Source organism: Schistocerca americana, chromosome 4 (assembly GCF_021461395.2).
Source record: "Schistocerca americana isolate TAMUIC-IGC-003095 chromosome 4, iqSchAmer2.1, whole genome shotgun sequence".
NCBI lineage: Eukaryota > Metazoa > Arthropoda > Insecta > Orthoptera > Acrididae > Schistocerca > Schistocerca americana.
In genome coordinates this window covers 534,140,364-534,156,872 of record NC_060122.1, presented here as the reverse complement: position 1 = coordinate 534,156,872, position 16,509 = coordinate 534,140,364, and the positions used below count along the sequence as shown (strand labels likewise).

The following is a 16,509-nucleotide window of genomic DNA, read 5'->3' as shown; positions in this document are numbered from 1 at the left end:
GTTTATAGTTTTCTCATTCCAAAATGAAATTTTCACTGAGCAGTGGAGTGTGCACTGATATGAAACTTGAATAAAACTGTGTGCCGAACTGAGACTCGAACTCGGGACCTTCGCCTTTCGCGGGTGGATACTCTACGGACTCATCACGACGTGCTTGTGCAGACAAATATCCCGAGTTCGAGTATCGGTGCGGCACACAGTTTTAATCTGCCAAGAACTTTCAGTTTTCTCTTTGTCTGTACTGTTTCTCATCGAACTGATCCAATAATAATTTGTTAATCAAGTATTTCAGCAAAGTACGAAAACAAAAATTAAAATAATTGTTTGTTCAGTATTTTAAATCTCAGAAAGCTCTTCACAAATAATGTTCAAATTTTGACATAACGCTACGTTCAATTACGCGCGTGTTTCTATATTCCTACTTGAGCGCGAAATGTAATATGTAAATATAAATATAATGATTAAACAGAAAATCTATATAAAAATGTAAATGTTTTGTTCAAAATCATAAATATCTGAAAGTTCTTCACCGGTTACTTTCAAATTCGGATATAACGTTACATTTGAATACTTGCGTGTTTTTATATACCTATTGCAGCACGACATATAATATATGAATATGAATGTAATAATTATAGAGAAAATCTGTACAAAAATGTAAATGTATGTTTCTCCCAAACTGTAAAGCTCTGAAAGCTCTGCACCGACTGTTTCGAAATTTTGACACAACGTTGCATTCGAATACGTGCTTCTTTTTACATACGTATTTTTTAAATGTATGTGATATGTAAATCAATGTTTAATATATGAAGGGGAAAATTTACTATCAAAGAATTTGTAAAGTCCTTAACCGATTTATTTCTAACTGTTACAAAATACTCTGATGAGCATTAGGACGGACATAGGACATACGTTTTAACATACGTAATATATAAATACACTCCTGGAAATGGAAAAAAGAACACATTGACACCGGTGTGTCAGACCCACCATACTTGCTCCGGACACTGCGAGAGGGCTGTACAAGCAATGATCACACGCACGGCACAGCGGACACACCAGGAACCGCGGTGTTGGCCGTCGAATGGCGCTAGCTGCGCAGCATTTGTGCACCGCCGCCGTCAGTGTCAGCCAGTTTGCCGTGGCATACGGAGCTCCATCGCAGTCTTTAACACTGGTAGCATGCCGCGACAGCGTGGACATGAACCGTATGTGCAGTTGACGGACTTTGAGCGAGGGCGTATAGTGGGCATGCGGGAGGCCGGGTGGACGTACCGCCGAATTGCTCAACACGTGGGGCGTGAGGTCTCCACAGTACATCGATGTTGTCGCCAGTGGTCGGCGGAAGGTACACGTGCCCGTCGACCTGGGACCGGACCGCAGCGACGCACGGATGCACGCCAAGACCGTAGGATCCTACGCAGTGCCGTAGGGGACCGCACCGCCACTTCCCAGCAAATTAGGGACACTGTTGCTCCTGGGGTATCGGCGAGGACCATTCGCAACCGTCTCCATGAAGCTGGGCTACGGTCCCGCACACCGTTAGGCCGTCTTCCGCTCACGCCCCAACATCGTGCAGCCCGCCTCCAGTGGTGTCGCGACAGGCGTGAATGGAGGGACGAATGGAGACGTGTCGTCTTCAGCGATGAGAGTCGCTTCTGCCTTGGTGCCAATGATGGTCGTATGCGTGTTTGGCGCCGTGCAGGTGAGCGCCACAATCAGGACTGCATACGACCGAGGCACACAGGGCCAACACCCGGCATCATGGTGTGGGGAGCGATCTCCTACACTGGCCGTACACCACTGGTGATCGTCGAGGGGACACTGAATAGTGCACGGTACATCCAAACCGTCATCGAACCCATCGTTCTACCATTCCTAGAGCGGCAAGGGAACTTGCTGTTCCAACAGGACAATGCACGTCCGCATGTATCCCGTGCCACCCAACGTGCTCTAGAAGGTGTACGTCAACTACCCTGGCCAGCAAGATCTCCGGATCTGTCCTCCTTTGAGCATGTTTGGGACTGGATGAAGCGTCGTCTCACGCGGTCTGCACGTCCAGCACGAACGCTGGTCCAACTGAGGCGCCAGGTGGAAATGGCATGGCAAGCCGTTCCACAGGACTACATCCAGCATCTCTACGATCGTCTCCATGGGAGAATAGCAGCCTGCATTGCTGCGAAAGGTGGATATACACTATACTAGTGCCGACATTGTGCATGCTCTGTTGCCTGTGTCTATGTACCTGTGGTTCTGTCAGTGTGATCATGTGATGTATCTGACCCCAGGAATGTGTCAATAAAGTTTCCCCTTCCTGGGACAATGAATTCACGGTGTTCTTATTTCAATTTCCAGGAGTGTACATATGTAAAATAAATAGTGGAAACTTTTTAACCGAAAATCTCAAAAACCACTTGATCAGTTTACTTGAAATTCTTACACCCTTCTGTAATAAACATTTGGGAACACAGGCAACATATATTAAATATATATTAAATATATTAAAATTATATTAAATATATTAAAAATATGTAGCCTGTGTGCCCATATGTTTATTACATTAACGTGTAAAAATTTGAAGTACACTGACAATATAAATAATAGTTAAATGCTGTTAGCAAACAAGAGATCTGTTTTTATGGCTTATTGGCTTATGGTTAGTACTGCTATAGAATCCAAATTTGCAAAAAGAATAAACAAGGCTCAAGTCAAAGAGAGAAGAATGGGAGATGGACAGTGGGCTGAGAGGAAATGGACATAGAAAGCAGAAAGGAGGAGATGGACAGAGAGAGGGGTAGGAGGTGATGGATAGATAGAGGTGGAGGGGGGGACAAAGAGAGGGGCAGGTGGACATAAACACATAGAGGGGGGAGAAGTAGACTGGGATTTATGACCGACTTCCGTTAATATTAGAAACGTATGGCTGCTCTTTTCTTTCTTTTCTGTTTCAGCAGACTGAGCCATCTTAACACATGGCTGGGAACAACTAGTATTGTAATAAGCAGGGATACATGTATATCAGTGTTTCATTTCGTAGTTATGAACACCCTGTTTGTTACAGCACCCAGGTCTCATGTTTTCCGGGGCCATCCCTGTTTCATTGATTATCAGTTGCTCGTCATCATTTCATGTAAGGCATGTGCGCTCTTGGGGAGAAACCTATCGACGGGGCCAAGCGATGCTGAACACGCTGACATTCACAAGGGCATGTCGAAAGCTTAACCGTAAACTCTCAATGTCAGGAATCATATTTGTTACACGATTTTCTCTCTGAATTTTTAATCAGAGGTAAATTCGCATTTTATATTATGTAACTTCAAAATAATACTGATAGTCTGATAAGTTCAGCAGTGAGTCAGACATTAAAATTGTGTCAGGAGGCTGCAGTGATATATAGTGATTATTAATTATATTGGATTTCAGGTGTTCCACAGGGAAGCGTTCTGGGACCCCTGCTGTTCCTGATCTACATATATAAATGACCAGGGTGACAATCTGAGCAGTTCTCTTAGGTTGTTCGCAGATGATGCTGTAATTTACCGTCTAGTAAGGTCATCTGAAGACCAGTATCAGTTGCAAAGCGATTTAGAAAAGATTTCTGTATGGTGTGGCAGGTGGCAGTTGACGCTAAATAACGAAAAGTGTGAGGTGATCCACATGAGTTCCAAAAGAAATCCGTTGGAATTCGATTACTCGATAAATAGTACAATTCTCAAGGCTGTCAATTCAACTAAGTACCTGGGTGTAAAAATTACGAATAACTTCAGTTGGAAAGACCACATAGATAATATTGTGGGGAAGGCGAGCCAAAGGTTGCGTTTCATTGGCAGGACACTTAGAAGATGCAACAAATCCACTAAAGAGACAGCGTACACTACAGTCGTTCGTCGTGTGTTAGAATATTGCTGCGCGGTGTGAGATCCTTACCAGGTGGGATTGACGGAGGACATCGAAAGGGTGCAAAAAAGGGCAGCTCGTTTTGTATTATCACGTAATAGGGGGGAGAGTGTGGCAGATATGATACGCGAGTTGGGATGGAGGTCATTAAATCAAAGACGTTTTTCGTCGCGGCGAGATCTATTTACGAAATTTCAGTCACCAACTTTCTCTTCCGAGCGCGAAAATATTTTCTTAAGCCCAACCTACATAGGTAGGAATGATCATCAAAATAAAATAAGAGAAATCAGAGCTCGAACAGAAAGGTTTAGATGTTCGTTTTTCTCGCGCGCTGATCGGGAGTGGAATGGTAGGGAGATAGTATGATTGTGGTTCGATGAACCCTCTGCCAAGCACTTAAATGTGAATTGCAGAGTAATCACGTAGATGTAGATGTAGATGTGGGTGCCCCGACGCGAGAACACCTTTGCTAGCGTCGTGTCGGTACAGAGTCTCTTCTTGGTTGTGGCAACACTATGTAGTTGTTAACTGTACTACTTTGCACGCTATTATTAACACAAGATTTCAGGAATACACTAGTTGCAGCCGACGAGAAACATTCAGCTTCCCTGCAACAGATCTGTGACATCTATTTCAAACGCCAGCAGGCAGTCAACCCTGTCTGAATCGCGTGGTGTTGTTTTTTTCCGCAGCCCGCAGCTGACGTGGCGGGACATCCAGCACCTGACGGTGCTCACGTCGAAGCGCAACTCACTGTTCGACGCGAAGCGGCGCTTCCACTGGACGATGAACGGCGTGGGCCTCGAGTTCAACCACCTCTTCGGCTTCGGCGTGCTGGACGCTGGCGCCATGGTGGCGCTCGCCAAGCAGTGGCGCACCGTGCCCGCCAGGTTCCACTGCGAGGGCGGATCCGTCAACGAAGCGCAGTGAGTCTCGCCGCCTTCCTTACTATCTTTACACTTCTCCAGCACGGGGCGGGCTGGCAGCGGGACGCAACCCGCATTTCAGCCAAACATGTACGTTTTAAAAGTGTTATTTTTCCATTGTTTAGAGATTAAGCAGTTGGACAATGGCGAATAAATGTACGGTTCTAGCACAATGACAACTACCAACCAAAAACGCTAACAACCAACAAAATAATGGGAGTTCTAGTACAGTGACACCCATCAACCCAAAATGCCAACAACCAATAAAATAATGGGAAATTCAACAGCTATTCGATTGCTTTAGAGACACTCTACTGACTATCTTCCATGGATCCGAACAATCCAGTACCATATGTGACACCTCGCTGAAGTCAACGACCGCCGAGTCTCGCCAGCGAGGAAAAATCCGTTTGCTTTTTTTAAAAATGGATGGCGGATGCAAGTCTCAACGGCAGAAGTGCACCATCCAGCCGTTTTTAAAATCAAGTCTTTTGGTCTTATCCTGTCGGATCGTGTATAGAGCCTTCTACACGCATGCTCATAAGTTAAGGATAATTGCAGAGTGTGGTGCCACACAACGTGGCACTACAAAAAACTAGCGCTAATAGCATAGGCACATAGGGGAACACACACGCCACAAATCTGCAAGTCCACGGCATCGGTGATAAGTTGAGAAAACCGTTCCGAAGCACATGTGCTACAAAACGCCACTGTTTCCTGAGATGTGCCCCGACATCTATATGGGATATGATCATCATACACACGTACACAGGCCACACAACTGGTTGGCATACTCTGGATCAAGTGGCCGAGCAGGTGATGGGGTATAGCCTCCCATTCTCAAATCAGTGCCTGTCGGAGCTCCTGAAGTGTCGAAGGGGTTTGAAGACGTGCAGCGATACGTCGACCGAGACCATCCCAGACGTGTTCGGTGGGGTTTATGTCTGGAGAATAGGCAGGCCACTCCATTCGCCTGATATCTTCTGTTTGAAGGTACTGCTCCATGGCAGCCCGGTGGGGCCGTGGGTTATCATCCATCAGGACGAAGGTGGGAGCCACTGCACCCATGAAAAGGCGGACTTACTGGTGCGAAGTGACGTCCCGATACACCTGAACTGTTACAGTTCCTCTGTCAAAGATATGCAGGTGTGTACGTGCACCAATCATAATTCCACCCCACACCATCAAACCACGATCTCCATACAGGTTCCTTTCAAGAACATCAACGGGTTGGTATATGCTTCCTGGTTCACGCCAGAAGAAAACCCGGCGACAATTACTGTTCAGACTATACCTGGGCCGGCCGAAGTGGCCGTGCGGTTAAAGGCGCTGCAGTCTGGAACCGCAAGACCGCTAGGTCGCAGGTTCGAATCCTGCCTCGGGCATGGATGTTTGTGATGTGCTTAGGTTAGTTAGGTTTAACTAGTTCTAAGTTCTAGGGGACTAATGACCGCAGCAGTTGAGTCCAATAGTGCTCAGAGCCATTTGAACCATTTGACTATACCTGGACTCGTCCGTGAACATAACCTGGAACCACCGTTCCAATTACCATGTACTGTGTTCTTGACACCAGGCTTTACAGGCTCTCTTGTGACCAGGGTTCAGTGGAAAGCACCTTGCAGGTCTCCGGGCGAATTAACCACGTCTGTTCTGTCGTCTGTAGACTATGTGTCCAGTGGCTGCGGTAAGGTCCCGAGCAAGGCTACCTGCAGTACTCCGTGGCCGTCTTCGGGCATTGATGGTGATATATCGGTCTTCTTGTGGTGTTGTACGCTGTGGAAGTCCCGTACTGTAGCGCCTGGACACGTTTCCTGTCTCCTGGAGTCGTTGCCATAATCTTGAGATCACACTTTGTGGCACACGGAGGGCCCGTGCTGTGATCTGCTGTTTGACCAGCCTGCAGTCGCCCTTGTATTCCGCCCCTCATAACGTCATCAATATTTCTTTGAACTATTTTCAACACACAGTCACCATTAGCAAGTCTGAAAATATCTGCTCACTTACTCGCTGCACCGTATTATGACATGCACCAACACACCTCTGTATATGTGGACTGCTGCCAGCGCCACCATGCGACGACCGCTGGTCAAATGCACCGCATCGTCATACCCCGAGATGATTTAAACCCGCAAACCGCCCACCAGAGCGTTGTTTCACCATGTATCAGCATTATCCTTAATTTATGAGCATGAGTGTAGTTCACTCTGAAACTTCCTCTCTGATATGAAAGAACTGGGTGCCAACGACTGCCCACGCTTTTTCAGCATCTGTGATTGGCTTAGTGGGCGTAGCTGATTGGTTGGAAGCGGCCCCTAAATAAAGAATTTGCTCTGAACGTGGATGGAGGCCGCCCCTAAATAAAGAATTCGCTTTGAACGCTGCTTGCAGAGGAGGCTCGTGAGTCTTCGGGCGGAGGGAACTCTGGCTCCAGAAATCGGTGGAAACACACGTTCTGTTACTACACAGTGTTAGGTACTGACTCGGGTTAAAACTTAAAAGTTAGGTCACGTTCAAAACTGATGGCTTCAGAACTAGTAGGAGTACTGAGTGATTTACTTGATATTTGTTGGATTTCCGCGTGAAGTTTAACAATTTTCATTGGGAGTTTAAGATCTTGCACTTCGAGCATTGCGTCAGCTCGAAACCATTCAGGTTGTAGGACTGCGAACACAGTGACGAGTCTTGAGCTGATTCCTTCCTTTAGACTATCAAGCGTAGCTAGAAATGCGAAGCATTAGTTCCAAGCATTCTGGAAACAATGCTGATTAAAGGCAGTGATTCATTTCATATTGGACGCCATGTGGTTGCAGACTAGAGTGTCCATTTCATCTTCATTAGAAAACGGATCATTTCAAAAAATTCAGAAAAAAAATCTGGGGCAATTAAGGGATAAAAACCGGACGCAAGTTGCACTGATAAAATTTAACTGACATATAAATTTGTCTTTGCATCATGCAGTCAAATGATATCAAATGACTTTCTACAGTTATTCTCCCGCTCCGTCATCGTACTTTTCACTTTCATATAATTCATCAACAAGGGCATTTTCTTTTGACATTTTATCGTAAATGTGAACATAAAAAATGTTTTTTGAAAATGAGCAAGTCCTTCACTGATTCAAATTTCATTTTATTTTATTTTTATCTTATTCACTAAGGAAAACACGCGTATATTTAACAGTTTCTGCACTACCGCTGTTAAATGAAACTCACTTTTTGTATTTCTATTAAAATTACACATTCGTTTTGGCATGCTGAAACAGTGATTGCATAGATTTGAAATTTTCATGTACCTACCACAACTTATTCGGGCTGCTCACCACAGCGGAAATTTTTGACGCCTAAACAATCGAAAATACAACATAACATGAATCAGTAGTACCACCGGTGAAAAATATTAACAGTAAATAAACAGAGATCTAGAGAAAGTTACACAAGAGACGCTTCCTAGCGTATATAATTGCGCACTAAATCTATAAGCTAAAACCCTTTAGCCAAGCGAAACCATAAAAAAAGTCTGGACGCACGCACGTCCCCAAAAACCTTTTGGGCACAGCGTGACATTTTGGGAAAAAAAAGAGTGACTCTGCCGCAAAAAACGAGACGAGTGGACTTTCTTTCGCATACAGCCGTCATTTCATTAGTATCATGCTTACTAGGAGAAAATGCTAAGCTTTATTGCAATAAACGAGTAAATCATGATACGTATCACTACAATCTATCGAAGTGCAATTACAGTGCCTTCCCTTTCTAATTTCTATCTGCAAGGATCTCTTACTCGTATGCTTGTCCGTAATCGTATTTCGAACCAGATAATATACCACATGTGTAATATTAGCTTTTTCACACTAAACTCTCACCGATGTTCATTCCCTAAGTTGATACGTAAGGGACTAAAGTTACATAAGAAAATCAGTCTCGTGGTCATGTTGCATCAAATGTGTAGTTTCAGCAACATATGGTAAGCTTTATGAATGCAAGTTAATTGCTTTGCAAATTTACTTCATTTCCCATCCCCTTAGAGAGTATCCATAGCCGGCCGAGGTGGCCGAGCGGTTCTAGGCGCTACAGTCTCGAACCGAGCGACCGCTACGGTTGCAGGTTCGAATCCTGCCTCGGGCATGGATGTGTGTGATGTCCTTAGGTTAGTTAGGTTTAAGTAGTTCTAAGTTCTAGGGGACTGATGACCACAGATGTTAAGTCCCATAGTGCTCAGAGCCATTTCAACCATTTTGTCTTTAGTAAAGTGCCTTTGATTTAAAAGGCAAATTACGTTTCTGACAAAAGTACGTCTTAATACATGCAATCCGTAAATAATGCGTTAGAGTTTCTTATAAAATGTACTATTGCTTCTGATATGCATATGGAAAACCTGTGTTGCAAGATTACTTGGTGACATATTCGGCTTGTCTAACATTTATATGGGTGAATGCTAAAAACATTTGACATGGAAATTTCGTAGGAACGTACAATGAGTAGTATTCCAATTTTCCTATAATCACAAGCTTAATGATATTCGTGTTTCTCCAATACAGACTGCCTCAGAAAAACAATGACAAATGTCCTGGATCATTGGTTTGTAAAACCAGAATACCCTGCTTATAACTGCATGTTATGCGTCCGCGATTTGACGCTATCTTTGGGTTCCATGCACTGGCAGAACTCAAACCTTCGCTGATGACGTATCTTCTTACCGCCCTCGTAGTTCCATGTTGTCCGCCCCTATAGCAGAGTGGTCAGCGCGGCGGTCTGTCACGCCAAGGGGCCCGGGTTAGATTTCCGGCTTGGTCGGAGATTTTCTCCGCTCAGGGACTGGGTGTTGTGTTCTCCTCATTATCATTTCATCATCATCAGTGGAAGGCAACGAGAAACCATCACAGGAATCACTTCCCTAGACGCTCATGCGGTAGACCTCTCTGAAGAGGCTTCCCCCATGACAAGACCTGCCGTAAGGCAGAACACAAAGTTTAAGTTCCATGTTCTTACAGCATTTCGAGGTTTCCTTACGCTTTGGTTGAATGGGTACAGAAACATTCATGTTGCTCGTCATAGAGTGGCCTCAGACTGATGCTAATCAACAGCGTGGGCCTTTCAAACCCTCCTGGATTGTTGAGAATCATCGTCATGTCACGGCTTGTATCGACTTCCTCACTGCTTTGTTGTGCACACAACAGTATGAGGTCATTGCACATGAGAGGTGACTGCTTTCAAACACCACCAATTGAGAATTTTTTGCAACATTGTCCTCGGAAGAAACAACGATTAAAAAACGATAATAAAATCATTTCAGTGAAATCAATCCCGATAAATTGGTTAGAGATGGAACTGATCCACCATGGTACACAAAACAGGTCCGAACGCTGTTTGCAGAGGTAACGGAAAAAGCATACGAAGTTCAGAAGAACGCGAAATCCCGAAGATTGGGTAAAATTTACAGACGTGCAAAATTTGGCACGGACTTCAATGCGAGATGCCTTTAATAGGTTCCACAACGAAACATTGTCTCGAAATTTGGTAGAAAATCCTAAGAAATTCTGGTCGTATGTAAAGTACACAAGCGGCATGACGCAGTCAATACCTTCGCTGCGCACTGCCGATGGTATTGTTACCGACGACTGTGCCGCTAAAGCGTAGTTATTGAACGCAGTTTTCCGAAGTTCCTTCACCAGGGAAGACGAATGGAATATTCCAGAATTTAAAACACGAACAGCTGCTAGCATGAGTTTCTTAGAAGTAGATACCTTAGGGGTTGCGAAGCAACTCAAATCGCTTGATAGGGGCAAGTCTTCAGGTCCAGATTGTATACCGATTAGGTTCCTTTCAGATTACGCTGATACAATAGCTCCCTACTTAGCAATCATATACAACCGCTCGCTCACCGATAGGTCTGTACCTGCAGACTGAAAAATTGCGCAGGTCGCACCAGTGTTTAAGAAGGGTAGTAGGAGTAATCCATCGAACTACAGACCTATATCATTGACGTCGGTTTGCAGTAGGGTTTTGGAGCATATACTGAATTCCAACATTATGAATAACCTCGAAGGGAACGATCTATTGATACGTAATCAGCATGGTTTCAGAAAACATCGTTCTTGTGCAACGGAGCTACCTCTTTATTTGCACGAAGTAATGGCCGCTATCGATAGGGGATCTCAAGTTGATTCCGTATTTCTGGATTTCCGGAAAGCTTTTGACACCATTCCTCACAAGCGACTTCTAATCAAGCTGCGGGCCTATGGGGTATCGTCTCAGTTGTGCGACTGGATTCGTGATTTCCTGTCAGGAAGGTCGCAGTTCGTAGTAATAGACGGCAACTCATCGAGTAAAACTGAAGTGATACCAGGTGTTCCCCAGGGAAGCGTCCTAGGACCTCTGCTGTTCCTGATCTATATAAATGACCTGGGTGACAATCTGAGCAGTTCTCTTAGGTTGTCCGCAGATGATGCTATAATTTACCGTCTAGTAAGGTCATCCGAAGACCAGTATCTGTTGCAAAGCGATTTAGAAAAGATTGCTGTATGGTGTGGCAGGTGGCAGTTGACGCTAAATAACGAAAAGTGTGAGGTGATCCACATGAGCTCCAAAAGAAATCCGTTGGAATTCGATTACTCGATAAATAGTACAATTCTCAAGGCTGTCAATTCAACTAAGTACCTGGGTGTAAAAATTACGAACAACTTCAGTTGGAAAGACCACATAGATAATATTGTGGGGAAGGTGAGCCAAAGGTTGCGTTTCATTGGCAGGACACTTAGAATATGCAACAAATCCACTAAAGAGACGGCTTACACTACACTCGTTCGTCCTCTGTTAGAATATTGCTGCGCGGTGTGGGATCCTTACCAGGTGGGATTGACGGAGGACATCGAAAGGGTGCAAAAAAGGCAGCTCGTTTTGTATTATCACGTAATAGGAGAGAGAGTGTGGCAGATATGATACGCGAGTTGGGATGGAAGTCATTAAAGCAAAGACGTTTTTCGTCGCGGCGAGATCTATTTACGAAATTTCAGTCACCAACTTTCTCTTCCGAATGCGAAAATATTTTGTTGAGCCCAACCTACATAGGTAGGAATGATCATCAAAATAAAATAAGAGAAATCAGAGCTCGAACAGAAAGGTTTAGGTGTTCGTTTTTTCCCGCACGCTGTTCGGGAGTGGAATACTAGGGCGACAGTATGATTGTGGTTCGATGAACCCTCTGCCAAGCACTTAAATGTGAATTGAAGAGTAATCATGTAGATGTAGATCGCATTTAAGTTATTTATTTGATTCTTTGCCCGGTTTCGATCTCTTACAGAATCATCACCATCAGGCCAGTTTACTCCGTGAAAATGAGTAATATACTTAGAGCACAAAGGACTTGAATACAGTCGTGAGAATAGTACCACAGAAATACCCTAGGTGACTGCAAGAGACGGCGGCGTGGATCAGGCCGCTCTGGAGAGGCTTGAAGAACACTGTCGAATAAGACTCATTCACTAGTGGTTTAGTAGCAAAAACTCCGCCCTCCGCCTCCTGCATAACGTCACTAACAGCCAATGGTTATGTAACATGACTACAGTTCGCACCGGAAAACCCGTTTATAAAAATATATAAATATTACAAATCTGGTCGTAAAATGAACCGCTAAGGATGTTTTAAATATTACTTAAAAGACGTGTGCTACAAAAAGTTAAAAAGCTGATAAGAAGTCCTTATTCAATAACATTGGCCCATTTCAATGCTAGCTGCCCTATGCAGGGACTTCCGGTAGGCGCAAGTGTAGCAAAGATGTGTGGTAGGACGCAAACTGGTAACCTAGGTAACGAAATATAACTCGGTATGTTCCGCATCAGTCAAAGTTGTTGCGGAATCCAAAGACGCCAGCCGGCAAACCAGGAACCGGTATCGAAATCGGTAAGCATCGCCAACAGTCATAGATTATGTGAAGTTACCGGAAGCTACATTTTAAGATATACCTATTATGGAGATGTATACGAAAGTTATATCGTTAAGGCTGAGTAGATGCAGTTTTATCATTTAACAAGCCATGTCACTGTTTACTGGTATAATAGAAGCATTAAATGTTACAAATTGCAAAAACACGGCAAACTTTGTGTAAATGCATGATAGGAAGAGGAAGAGAAGGAGATTACTGTTTAACGTCCCGTCGACAACGAGGCCATTAGAGACGGAGCACAAGCTCGGATTAGGAAAGGATGGAGAAGGAAACCGGCCGCGCCCTTTCAAAAAAAAAAAGTCACGGAAACCCTAAATCAGAATGGCCGGACGCGGTTTTAAAACATCGCCCTCCCATATAAGAGTGCAGTGTGTTAACCACTGCGCTACATCTCTTGGTAAACGCGTAATACGTATATACATCAAGAATGCAAATGACTTTATATCATACATGATTCTTAGTCAAGAAAAAACGACAAAACTGATAACAGTAATATCACAGTGCAGATAAAGGGCTTTACGTAACCATTAGCTACTATATGTACGTTAGATACAATGTAATAGCAGTGCAGTGCGTAGAGACGTGGGACAATAAACACGTTAGGAACTAACTTTGAACTCTTCTATGTTATCTGAATCACTGCAGTTGTCACCAGAGATAAATTTCCATACCTTCCTCCTACAACATTCATGCAAAAATCAGCCCTTTTTCACAGTGAAAATCCGCTGGGCAAACGGTAACCACAGTGTATACTGATCATCGCTACCGCTTCTGCTAATTGCACACTTCATCTTGGCCCCTAAGTGGATGATGCTGGGAGCGGAATCTTGCCATCGGCTCGTCACTGATTGGCAGATGGAACAAGCCCCGCCTCCTCCTCCAGGGTAGCCAGTTTATTACAGCCCCAAACAGAAACGAAAATGTATTGGGTCAATGCGTCGCTGAGGTGACATCAAAGTTGATAGCAAACCATTAGGAGACCATGTACATCATATTTTCCCATTTTTCTGAATAAAAATAGTAATCACTATAGACAACAACGTACATGATGGTTGGTTGGTTGGTTGTTTCGGGGAAGGAGACCAGACGGCGAGGTCATCGGTCTCATCGGATTAGGGAAGGACGGGGAAGGAAGTCGGCCGTGCCCTTTGAAAGGAACCATCCCGGCATTTGCCTGGAGCGATTTAGGGAAATCAAGGAAAACCTAAATCAGGATGGCCGGACGCGGGATTGAACCGTCGTCCTCCCGAATGCGAGTCCAGTGTCTAACCACTGCGCCACCGCGCTCGGTCAACGTACATGAATCAACACTACTTTCAAAATGGTTACGTTCTGCTGCAAAGCGCAGAACTGTTACGTACCAAAGGCTGGCAACATTACGGAGCGCCACTAAGTCAGCCGTCTACCGCCGATCAAAGATCAAAGAGGAGTCAAGTTAAAGAGTCCGATTAGTCACTCTTATTTTTAGTCTCAAAATTAAGTACTACCGAAGAATATTTACACAGGTGGCACTAACATGTAAATGCATTTCTGTCGGCTGCTGGCAAATGTCACATGTAGGAACAACTAATTTGACAGATCTCCACAACATAGTGCCGTTCGTTATAATCATATTACATTATGTTTCTTAGTGACTCAGCTCTCAGTTCAGTTGCTCATTAATTATCTCACACAACTGTTTACGTGCCATACAGTAGCATTTATTGCAGCCAAATAACATCGCCAACGGAGTAAAAACTGTTTAAAAAAATTAAAATTTTTCTCTGTTCCTCTATTTGAATCAGTTAGATCGTACCTGATAACGATATCTATCACAACGGTGTTCACCAAAACTACGGTCTAAGCTGAGATAATCAAAAGAAATCCATCGTATAGTTCGCCAGCAATGTAAAAATGTGATTAAATTATTACGTAGGTGCATCGTTCAACAGAGGAAGACGCAACCTGAGATTTTTTGGAACAGCTTTAATAACTATAGAAATGTAAGAACCATTTGCCCATGACTTTCTGGTCACTCTATACTGCTGAGAGAGCACAGAGAGTTATAACGAAGGCGTCGATCCGGTTGAAAGAGACCATTAAAAAGTTCTTTGCGGCACGATTAACGAGCGAGGCGAAATCCTCCTGGAATCCCGATTTAAAGGTGACGCAATGGTGCTGACTGTAAGGGAAGAAAAGATTTAATACCAGAAACTTGGCGATTGCACCGCGATTCTAATCTTATCGTACTTCATTCCATGATCATATTCGAGGCAGTCCTCGGGACAGCATAATTAAGAAGTCTATCAAAATAAAGACGTCAGAAAACCTAATAAACCGAGACGGAGGTCTCAATTTAAACAAGGTTTGGATGCCTGGAACTCAATTTATTACGATACAGCCGGCTATGATATCCACCAAAACTGAGAAACACTGAGAGAATTTACGTTTCACGGAATATCATTGCGGGCTCTGGAAAACGAAAGAACATCAAAGGGCGTAATGTGCGTCGGGAATGGAACTCGGCTATCAATAGCAGCACAAGACCAAGAAATAGTTCATAATCAGGTTCGATTCCAGGCAGCGAGTACATGTAACAGGAAAACTCGCAGCACCCGAAGAGGATGGCTAGGTCGATCGTCGAGATATTGTGCATAAAATGGAAACAACAGGTCAGCAGAACACCCGCGTATGCACCATAAATTCCTTACAATTTTCCCTTTTGATGTGACATGTATCCGTTCTGCTATGAAGTTTTGCAACAGCCGATCATATCAATTCGGATCAGACCCCGCGAATCAATTTAGCTTCATATCTATCAACACATACTATACTAAAACCTTATAAGCAGTAATCTATATATACAAAAGACAATGTTCCGACTTACTGACTCATCATCGCCCAGCAGAGACTGCTAGGAATAGAATCTTGAAATTTTGGAGGATGTTCATCTTATATTGCAGGCGTAGCTTAAGATGAGATTTTCCAAAATTCCAGCCCTAAGTGGGTGAAATAGGGCATGAATGGTTTGTTGAAAACATGTTACTGTTAACGCAGTTTTGAAGCTAGAGCTACGAAAAGTGATATTTGATTTCTCTGACAGAAATAAGGAAACACGTGTTTCAGCCTTTTTGGAAATATAACCCCTATGGGGCTGAAATAATGGAAAAAGCTTGTTTGAAAATAAATCATTATTAAAGAACTACTAAAGCATTTTTAAAACTACACCAGGAAAATTGGTAATTGACTGCTCAGTTACCAAGAAAATGTGTGTTTCATCATTTTTGGAATCGGGGTGAAATTGGGGATGAAATATTTTATGAAAATGTTATTACGAAAGCACTTTTAAAGTTAAATTTTTCAAATCTGAATTTAGGCTCTCGGTTGGAAACAAAAAGTACGTGTTTCAGTGTTTTTTGCAAATGTAACCCCTAATGGGCTGAAATTGAGCCATACTAATTCACTTACTCATCATCGCCCAGCGAAAACCGCTAAGAATTGAAACTTGAAATCTCGAGAGGGTGCTGATCTCATGCTGTAGGCTCTGTTTAGTAAGGGATTGCTTGAAATCACATCCCTAAGGGAATGAATAGGGGATGAAAGGTTTTTTGAAAATATGACACTATTAACGCAATTTTGAGGCTAGCACTATGAAAATTGGTATTTGGTTTCTCGGTTAGAAAAAAAGACACATCTGCAGTATTTTTGGAATTACAGCACCTAGGAAGGTAAAATAGTGAGTGAATGTTCATTCTGAAAATAAATAATA

General features: G+C 43.6%; 1 protein-coding gene across 1 annotated transcript in view; it reads left to right on the top strand.

The window, feature by feature from the left end:
• LOC124613600 (neuroendocrine convertase 2) overlaps positions 1-16,509 on the top strand; it is a 1,535,239-nt gene that overhangs the window by 1,346,273 nt on the left and 172,457 nt on the right. Inside the window, exon 11 of the mRNA XM_047142315.1 lies at positions 4,590-4,823. Coding sequence (XP_046998271.1) covers positions 4,590-4,823 — 234 coding nt within the window. The remainder of the gene's footprint in view (positions 1-4,589; positions 4,824-16,509) is intronic.